At 39.3% G+C, this 10,612-nt stretch overlaps 1 protein-coding gene across 1 annotated transcript in view; it reads left to right on the forward strand.

Moving 5' to 3' along the window:
* The window catches only part of Fnip1 (folliculin interacting protein 1), a 49,145-nt gene that overhangs the window by 14,032 nt on the left and 24,501 nt on the right, over positions 1–10,612 (forward strand). The window contains exons 6-10 of the mRNA XM_013033782.1: positions 590–625; positions 3,382–3,527; positions 5,652–5,723; positions 7,192–7,327; positions 9,867–10,068. Coding sequence (XP_012889236.1) covers positions 590–625; positions 3,382–3,527; positions 5,652–5,723; positions 7,192–7,327; positions 9,867–10,068 — 592 coding nt within the window. The remainder of the gene's footprint in view (positions 1–589; positions 626–3,381; positions 3,528–5,651; positions 5,724–7,191; positions 7,328–9,866; positions 10,069–10,612) is intronic.

The raw sequence follows: 10,612 nt of genomic DNA on the forward strand, positions 1-10,612 counted from the left end.
TGTGGGGCCTGAACTCTGGGCCTGTGCACTGTCCCTCAGCTCTTCAGCTCAAGGCTAGCACTCTACCACTTGAGCCACAGGGCCACTTCCAGCTTTTTTCTTTTTGCTTATGTGGTGCTGAGGAATCGAACCCAGGGCCTCAGGCATGCAAGGCAAGCGCTCTGCCACTGAGCTACCTTTCCAGCCTTAGTTTACTCATTTTAATAGTACAGACTAGTTGCCACTTATTGAGGTGAATTATACTATAGAAGCTAAATATATTCATCCTGTCATAGAGCAGAAAATTCACTTAATAAAAATGTAGACTTTAGTAAGTGCTTTGTACTTACACACTGTTAATTGTTCCTCAAGCATAGTTGAGCACCATTTCTTATTTTCTTGAAATATTCAGTTAATTAATCAAGTACTTACCAAGCACCTGGGCTCACACTCTGCTAAGTCCTAAGGATTTAGTGATTAACCAGGTACAGCTTCTATTTCAGTGGATTTATACTTAGTGGTACTCAAAAAAGTAATAAAACAATTATTGCATATTGTAGTGGATTCTTAGTCAACATTAAGAGCAGACTTTGGTAAAAATTATAGGAAGCACTCAGTTCACGGAAGAATTCCTTCAGGATTTGAGGTATAAGCTTCAGATGGTTGGGGAAAGAAATAATCTAGGAAGAATCACAGTATATGTCCAGTTCTAGGGATAAGAGTATGCAAACAATGTGAATAAATTAGTAAAGCACCGAGTAGGAATGAAGGAAATGAAAAATAAAAAGCTGATTACAGAGGAATTTCTATTTATGCACATGCTGTTGGGCACTAGTAAAGATAGGCTAGTTTACATTTTCCATCTCTGTGTGTGTATGTGTGAACACATGCACACATGCTCATGTGAAGATACTGCACTTTGAACTTAGGGCCTTGCATTCTCACAGCTAGGACTCTGCCACTTGGACCACACCTCCAGGTTGGCATTTTTGCTGTTTAATTAGAGATAGAATCTCTAGGACTTTCCTACCTGAGCTGGTTTTGATTAGTAACTCTTTTTTTTTTTATTATTGTCATTGTGGGGCTTGAACTCTGGGCCTGGGCACTGTCCCTGAGTTCTTCAGCTCAAGGCAAGCACTCTACCACTTGAGCCATATCGCCACTTCCAGTTTTCTGGTGGTTAATTGGAAATAAGAGTCTCACAGACTCTCCTGCCAAGGCTGGCTTTGAACCATGATCCTCAGATCTCAGCCTCCTGAGTAGCTAGGATTACAGGCGTGAGCCACTGGTCTCTAACTCCCCCTTTGCTTTTTGAACAAGTGGCATGGCAAGATTGAATATGCAAGGATTTGATTAGGACAAATGATTTGAGAGAGAAAATGAGTAGACCTTAGGAAGGTTGTGATGCATGTCTGATTATAAGTGAAGAAAGAGAGAGATTGGAAGTGTCACCACTTTTGGTATAATCCAAGGAAGAAGGTTTGTCAAGCCAATTACAGATCTTGTGAATTGGTTTGTCAAAAATGTTCCATCTTTGGGCTGGGAATGTGGCTTAGTGGTAGAGTATGTGCCTACCATGCATGAAGGCCCTGGGTTGATTCCTCAGTACCACATATACAGAAAGAGCCGGAAGTGGCACTGTGGCTCAAGTGTTAGAAGCCTTGAGCAAAAGAAGCCCAGGGATGGTGTCTAACCCTTGAGTTCAAGCCCCAGGACTGGCAAAAAGAAAAGTTCTATCACTCCCCCAAGTGGCTTGGTATACCTGCTACTTTGGCTGGGAGCATTTTATGGAATATGTAGTAGACTTACACAAACATGGCAGTGGATTTCAGAACACAGCAGCTGTAATTTTTGCTCAGTTGTACTTCTTAAAGTTGTAGGTCTTTGATGTATGTTCTCAAGGATAAAACAAAGGACTTTTCACAATAAACAACATAATCAGATCAGGTTTGTATATACAGAAGAATATTCTAGCTGCAATGAAAATTGAGTTGAGCAAGAATGATTGGAATGTGTCCAGAATCTTCTGCCTCATGTAGACTAGTTGGAAAATGGAGGATCATACAGACTTTCCTGAATGGGTCTCAGAAGGTTCCAGGTGTTCTTGGGACACATTTTGAAAACTTACTGAACTGTAATATTAAATATATGATGGAAAAGTGGGAGAAATTTGATTATATTTAAATATTGGTGGAAGAAGAGGAAATGAAAGATAGGTATGATCTTGGTAGGAAATTTTTGAATGAGAATGATGGGGTGACATCCTAACTGATTTTAGAATTAGCTTTGGGAGCCAGAGAGTGACCTCCAAAGGCTCTTTATTGAGTGAGTTCTAGCATATCGTAGAACTCCTTAGGCACAGGAGGCAAAGAGGGGTAAAGCATTGGACTAACTTTGGAGGTAAAGTGGTAGGAAATGGAAGGTTCCAATCTGGGATTTCTGCATGTGTTCTCATAAGCCTGTACCCCCTGTAGGAAACTATATGCATACTCTCCTATGCTGAGAGCGAAGAAAAAAATGGGTAAAGGATTACAAAGAAGTTAAGTTTTGAAATAGCCAGAGAAAGTAAGGCACGGACAATGGAAGGAAGAGCTGACCATAGAGACCTGAAAGGATTGCTACAAATGCAGTCAAAATTCTTGTTGGAGAAAAAGAATGTATTTGCAGTTTGAGAAATACTTTGTCAGTTTTTCAAACAGGAGAGGCTCCTAGTCTGTTGTAGGTATAAAACTTATACATGACTAGACTGCCTGATTAAATGTAGCTTACAGGTTGCCCTGCTGCTTACATAAAGGCTGTAATGCTCTTTCTGGATTTTCACACTGCTGTTACCTCCTATATGACAGCTACTTTTTCTACACACTTGAAATTTCTGATGCTTTCATAGCAGCTGACTCTTGGTGTAGGAGTATTGTTTTGTTTTGTTTTTCTGGTTTTACTATTGGGTTAGAAAACAATCTTTGTGCTTATTTGTCAGTAAGAGTCCTTGTATTTACTCCTTGTTCTTGTGCTAAGTATTATGGAGTTCTTTTGGCAGGTGCAGGGAATGCTGTAATACTAAAACTAACTTTTTAAAAAGAAATGTCTTCTTTGGCAGCTGCCTAATTATCAGTGTTACCAGTATGATGCTTTTTGGGGCGTTTGAAAACGTTGCTTTACCTTAGAAAAGATTGAACATTTAAAATAATTTTACCTTCTATAGCAGAAGCATATCTGTATTATACTAAATGGATTGATTTAGGAATAGACATGTAGTTATTGTTTGATACAAACCATGACCAAAATGGAAACCACTTTTTTTTTTTCCACAAAGGGAAGCTTGAGTTATTCTTACTTAGGTTAAAAGTTTTCCTCCATATCTGTTTGGTCTGCTTTTGTGCTGCCTTACCTCACTTTTCCCAGATGCATTGTGGCTTCTCTAACAACCCTCTCTTTTATGTGTATTTTACGTTTTTGCCATGTAGGTCTTTCACAGTTCTGCAGCCCTAGGCGGGCATTCTCTGAGCAGGGTCCGCTCCGTCTGATCAGGAGCGCCTCTTTCTTTGCAGGTTTGCAATGTGCTGTGTGGGTAGTCTAGTTGGTGTGCCCTAGCGGCTAGAGTGTAGTTAAGCTGTGGAAACAAGAGAGTAGAGAATATAGTTGAGAAGTGGTAGTTTTTGTTTGTTTGTTTTTTAAAGCAATGCTTGCAAAGTATAGTAACTTCATTCTTTCCTACTGGATAAATTATCCATGGATTTGACACTTGGATGAAATTTTATTTGTCATTTTTTTCCTCATACCATAACGATTTTAACTTTCAAATCTAAACACTAGGATAGTTTAGCATCTAGCTATACTACTTATATTTTAAGTCTGATACCCTCTTGTTTCCATGGCTAAGTAGCTTTTGTACTATAGTTCACCAATTGCAGAAAATGCCCTATATCTTATAATCACTGAAAATTTCAGATCTTCATTATCCTATCAGAATGATTTTTTCATGGAGCTAAGATTTAGATGAACAAGCTCTGGAATGAAAGACTTGTATAATTGTTCATATGATTAAATTTTTTGATCACACAGTGTGTGACTCTAGTCCTATTCCATATTTTCACACACAGATAGTGAACATAACTTTCTTTTTCATATATATATATATGTATGTATGTATGTATGTTTTTTTTGTCCATTTTAGGGCTAGAACTCTGGGCCTGGGTGCCATCCCTGAGCCCTTCACCTCAAGGCTAGCACTCTACCATACTCTACCACTTGAACCACAATACCACTTCTGGTTTTCTGGTGGTTAATTGGAGTAAGAGTTTGACGGGCTTTCCTGCCCAGGCTGGCTTTGAACCGCGATCCTCAGATCTCAGCCTCCTATGTAGCCACCGGCACCTGGCTTGAGCATAACTTTCTGATGGAAATTATATCAGAATGTGAGCACAAGTCATTATTGTTCTTAAATTATCATCAATTTAAGCCCTCATTTTTATTTTTTGGCAGTCCTAGTACTTGCACTCAGGGCCTAGGCACTGTCCCTGAGCTCCTTGTTCATGGCTAGCACTTTATCACTTGAGCCACAGCACCACCTTCTGGCTTTTTTCTGGTTATGTGCTACTAAGGAATTGAACCCAGGGCTTCATGCATGCTAAGCAAGCACTCTACCACTAAGCCACATTCCCAGCCTCCTCATCTTTTTTTTTTTGGTCATTCCTGGGACTTGAACTCAGAGCTCTTCAGCTCAAGGTGAGTGCTCTACCACTTGAGCGACAGCGCCACTTTTCTGGTGGTTTATTGGAGATAAGAGTCTTATGGACTTTCCTGCCTGGGCTGGCTTTGAACCATAAATATCAGATTCAGCCTCCTTAGTAGCTAGGATTACAGGCATGAACCACTAGTGCCTGACTACCTTACCTTTTTTTAAAACAAGCTCTCCCTATGTTCCCCAACTGTCCTCACACCTCAGGTCCTCCTGTCTCAGCTTCCAAAGTGCTGAGATTATAGGCTGGAACCACCGATCTGGCTGCTTGCTTGTTTTAATTAATAAATTTTATTTTTATTGATTATGCCTCTAAATAAACATTGATATAGGTAATAATCGGTAGAATGAACCACAGTAATATGTGAATGAAATTCATATTGTTTTAATTCATTTTTCTTTTAATAGTATTTTGTGAATCTCTTTCTATGTCATTGAATGTGAATATGAATTTTTTACCTCTTTTTTTTTTTGTTTTGTTTATTTTTGCCAGTCCTGAGGCTTGAACTCTGGGCCTGGGCACTGTCCCATAGCTCTTCAGCTCAAGACTAGTGCTCTACCACTTGAGCCACAGCGCCACTTTTGGTTTGTGAGTCTCACAGACTTTCCTGCCCAGGCTGGCTTTGAACTGCGATCCTCAGATCTCAGCCTCCCTAGTAGCTAAAATTACAGGCGTGAGCCACAGGTGCCTGGCTTCCGCTGGTTTCTTTAGATACTATAGATTATTTTCCTACTGTATATTATTTCTTCACTAGGTCTTAAAGCTTGTTCAACTGAGTTCTAGCTCTTAGTGCTGGGTTGGTGCCATGCTACTGAAAAAAGAATGAAGGAATGCAGTGAGATGAGCATGATTCACTTTACAATTTAAAAGGAACAACATTTGCTTGAATACAGTTTTATTTTGTAACTGACAGTTTTATTTTCTGATTTACAGTTCACAGCAATCCAATGGACATGCCTGGAAGAGAGCTGAATGAAGACAGAGACAGTGGCATAGCACGTTCTGGTAATGTCAGGTTCATGAGTGAATCCAGATTTTTATGATACTGCTGTTACCTGCACTGATTTTTTTTTTTTTTTGTCAGTCCTGGGGCTTGAACTCTGGGCCTGGGTGCTGTCCCTCAGCTCTTTAGCTGAAGATGAGCACTCTACCACTAGAGCCACAGTGCCACTTCCAGTTTTCTGGTAGTTCATTGGAGCTAAGAGTCTCAATGGCATTTCTGCTCAGGCTGGCTTTTAACCTTGATCCTCAGATCTCAGTCTCCTGAGTAGCTAGGATTACAGGTGTGAGCCACCAGCACTCATCTGTGCTGATATTTTTAAGCCCTGGCTTTGCCATCTAATTCTGTGTACAGAATTTTTCATATCGATACTAGCCATATTATTTATACCAGTGATAGATCCTGTGTAAAGACGTTTAGAAAAAGAGGACCTAACTTGGCCCAAGGGGTACAAGGTACAAACAATGATTTATAGAGGCAGGATGCTTGAATTGTATGTTGAGAAATAAATAGCAATTATCCAGGTAATAGTATAGAGAAAACTGATTTAGTTAGCTTTGTTGACCCTAAGGGGTGTGCTAAGTGAAAGATGGAGTCAGTTTTGGAATAATGTTAGATATGAATGTGAAATTGTACAACTCTGCTCTCTAAATTCATTCTGATTTAGTTTGTAGATGGCAAGATTAATCATAGTGGATTGTATTAATCACATGGGTTACATTCCATAGATGAGCAGTAGAGAAATGATTTTGAGATGATTGAAGTATTTCCAAAGGCTGATTTGACCTAGCAAATGACTTAAGCTTTTGTATTTGATAAAAACAAAATTAAAAATCACTACTTAACAAATCACCTGTACAAGCTGGGTGCCAGTGACTCATGCCTGTAATCCTAGCTACTAAGGACCCTGAGATGTGAGGATCATGTTTCCAGCCCAGGCAGGAAAGTCCTTTAGACGTGTGTGTGTGTGTGTGCGCGTGTGCGTGCGTGCGTGTGTGTGTGTAAGTCCTTTAGACATGTGTGTGTGTGTGTGTGTGTGTGTGTGTTGCGGGGTCTGGTCGTGGGGCCTGAACTCTGGGCTTGGGTGCTGTCCCTCAGCTCTTCAGCTCAAGGCTAGCGCTCTACCACTTGAGCTACAGTGCCACTTCCAGTTTTCTAGTGGTTTATTGGAGATAGGAGTCTTACGGACTTTTCTGCCTGGGCTGGCTTTGAATCGCGATCCTCAGATCTCAGCCTCCTGAGTAGCTAGGATTACAGGCGTGAGCCACCGGGGCCCGGCTTGTTTTGTTTTGTTTTTGTCATAGAACATCTTCAAGGAATTGGGATTTTTTTTTTAATGGAAATTTTGAAAGAAAGACCTTGTAGCACAACTGAAAATTTTGAGTCTTCTAACTTTGAAATTTGTTAAAATGAAATTTGTCATATGCTTCATCATTGACTTACCCATTATACTTTTTTTTCTGACTTTAACAGCATCTCTCAGCAGCTTGCTTATCACCCCATTTCCCTCCCCAAACTCCTCACTTACTCGAAGTTGTGCCAGCAGTTACCAGCGACGTTGGCGACGAAGCCAAACAACAAGTTTGGAAAATGGGGTATTTCCTAGATGGTAAGTCAGAGTTTTAAGCAAGATTGAATAGTTTCTTTAACACATATTTATATGGGAATTTTTAGAGCCTGGATTTCTGCTTTATGTATATGAAGTCTGGAATTGAAAACTTTTAAAATATTTTAAAAACATTGCTTTTCAAAATTGTGGTAAGTTACTAAAAGACAATTTACTATTTAATGAATTTTAAATATTTGATTCAGTTGACACTAAGTACAGTCATGCTGGTATTGTCATCAACTCTTGATCTTTTTCTCCTTCCCAAATTGAAGCTGATAGCCAGTGAACGATAACTGACCAGCTTTCCTTCTCTTGCAACCATTGTTCTGTATTTATCGGCACGAATTCGACTGCTCTAGCTACCATAGTAAATAGAATCAGGCAGTACTTGGCCTTCTGTGACTGGCTTATTTTCCTTTCGTAACAACTTCAGGGTTCATCCATTTTGTAGCATGTGTCAGAAATTCATTCCTTTTTATGACTAAATAGCATTTTATTAGAAGTACTTTTTAAAATCCATTCATCTAGCTGGGCTCCTGGTAGCTCACAGCTGTAATCCTAGCTACTCAGTAGCCTGAGACCAGGATCACAATATGAAGCTGGCCATGGGAGAAAATTAACCATTCAAAAACTGGAAATGTCACCATGGCTTAAGTGGTAGAGCTCTAGCCTTGAGCACAAAGCTCAGGGATAGCGCACAGGCCACAACCAGGGGAAAAAAAAATCCATTCATCTTCTGTAGACTAGTAGGTTGCTTCTACTGTTTGCTACTGTGAATAATGTTACTATGAATATGGGCATACACATATTGGTTTTAGTCCTTGACATTCATTCTGTGGATGTATATCTAGAAATGGAGTTTCTGGGTGAGAAGGTAATTATTTTTTGTCTTTCCTAATTCTTTTCTTGTCTTTTCCTTTCCTTTTTGTGGGTGCTGTCCCTCAGCTCTTCAGCTCAAGGCTAGTGCTCTACCACTTTGAGCCACAGCTCCACTTCTAGTTTTCTGGTGTTTAATTGGAGATAAGAGTTTCACAGACTTTCCTGCCAGGGTTGGCTTTGAACCATGATCCTCAAATGTCAGCCTCCTGAGCAGCTAGGATTACTGGTGTGAGCCACTGGCGCCTGGCTTTCTAATTCTGTTCTTTAGTCTGTCATATGTCTCTCTACATTGACTGCATGATTTTACATTGCCACCACGATGGAAGTTCTACTTTTTGCATTCTCCTCAAATCATGTTAACTGTTTTGTGTTATAGTCCTGGGGATCAAACCCAGGGCCTTGATTATGCTAGACAAGCGCTCTACCACTGAGCTACATTTTAAGGGATATTGATGTCATTTGTCATTATAGTTTGGTTTACATTTTCCTCATGATCTCTTAGAGTGCTTATTAGCCATCATCCTTAGAGAAATGTCTGTTTAAGTCCTTTATCCATTTTAAAATCACGTTTGTTTTGTTAGAAATTCTTTTATACAATTTAGATATTCTTTAACATATATTGTGTAAATATTTTAGCCCATTCCTTGGATTGCCTTTCTTTCTATTGATAATATCCTTTGAATTACAAAAATTTTATATAGAACAAGGTAGCTAATTTTTTCTTTTGTTGGTCAGGGGGCATGAACTCAAGGCCTGGGTGCTATCCTTGAGCTTTTTCCACTCAAGGCTATTGTTTTATCACTTTGAGCCACAGCACCACTTCTGGATTTGTGTTGGTTAATTGGAGAGCCTCAGCGGCTTTCTTGCCTGGGGTAGCTTTGAACCTGTATCTTTTCTGTTTGAGAAACCATTGCTAAATCAATTGTCATGAAGCTTTTCTCTTTTGTTTTCTTCTTAAGAGTTTTATGTTTCGATCTTCCATATACCATATGAAAGATGGTTTTGATTTCTTGGTGTTTCATGTTGGTTTTGATAAAACACCTTTTTTTTTAAGTCTGTGTTAGGTACAGATGTAGATAAGAAAGCATCATGTTTTCTTATTTATTCCTGCCCTTTCTTCTTTCTTCCTTCATTTTACTTTGGGGAGACAAGTAGATCTTAGAACACTGAATAGATTATGCCAGTCTTAGCTAAACCTTAAGTATTCTCAATCTGACTTTCTTTTTTCTTTTTTCTTTTTTTGTCAGTTGTGGGGCTTGAACTCTGGGCCTGTGCGCTGTCCCTAAGTTCTTCAGCTCAAGGCGAGCACTCTGCCGCTTGAGCCACAGCACCACTTCAGTTTTCTAGTGGTTTATTGGAGATAAGAGTCATCCCTTTCCTGCCCCAGCTGGCTTTGAACCGTGATCCTCAAATCTTAGCCTCCTGAGTAGCTAGGATTACAGGCATGAGCCACCTGTGCCCAGCCATCTCAATCTGACTTTCTAGTAAGCTTTCTTATAAAAAGTAGGCAAGAATGAACAGCTAGTAGAATTTCTTAATTATGCAATTAAAATTAAAGATATACATGTATTTGACAAAAAAGACAATTTTTAGCTTATGTATATTTAGTAAGAAGCTTGAATTGCAAATTTTTTAAACCAAAAATACATTTCTTTTTAAGGTCCATAGAAGAAAGCTTTAATCTGTCAGATGAAAGCTGTGGTCCTAACCCAGGAATTGTGAGGAAAAAGAAGATTGCAATTGGGGTAATCTTTTCATTATCGAAAGATGAAGATGAAAATAACAAATTTAATGAATTCTTTTTTTCACATTTTCCTCTCTTTGAAAGCCACATGAACAAATTAAAGAGTGCAATAGAACAGGTAAGTGTTACTTATACTTGTAAAAGATTAATTTTAATCTTTTCCTTTGTGTGTTATTTTTCTGAATAAACATTTTTATTGACTTAGAAGAAAAATTAACAGGTGCTTTTCAAAATGGTCTGGGAGATGCAAATAGATTCAATCTTTATATAAGCTCTTACAATTGGATAAAAGATTTAAGGCCATTTACTCATTCATTCATGAACGGAGATGTTGAGGGCTCTGTAATACAGAAGGACTATTGTAGCAACCAAAGAGAAGTTGTAAACAAGCAAAATTCCTGGCTTTATAGAATAGCAAATAGATGGGTATGTATTGTTTTAGATGATACTAACTATTGTAAAGAAAAATGAGCCGGGTGCTGGTGGCTCACGCCTGTAATCCTAGCTACTCAGGAGGCTGAGATCTGAGGATTGAGGTTCAAAGCCAGCCCGGGCAGGAGAGACCCTGAGACTCCTTTCTCCAATAAACCACCAGAAAACCGGAAGTGGCGCTGTAGCTCAAGTGGTAGAGCGCTCGCCTTGAGCTGAAGAGCTGAGGGACA

This window comes from Dipodomys ordii, unplaced genomic scaffold (assembly GCF_000151885.1).
Source record: "Dipodomys ordii isolate 6190 unplaced genomic scaffold, Dord_2.0 Scaffold177, whole genome shotgun sequence".
NCBI classification, from domain to species: domain Eukaryota; kingdom Metazoa; phylum Chordata; class Mammalia; order Rodentia; family Heteromyidae; genus Dipodomys; species Dipodomys ordii.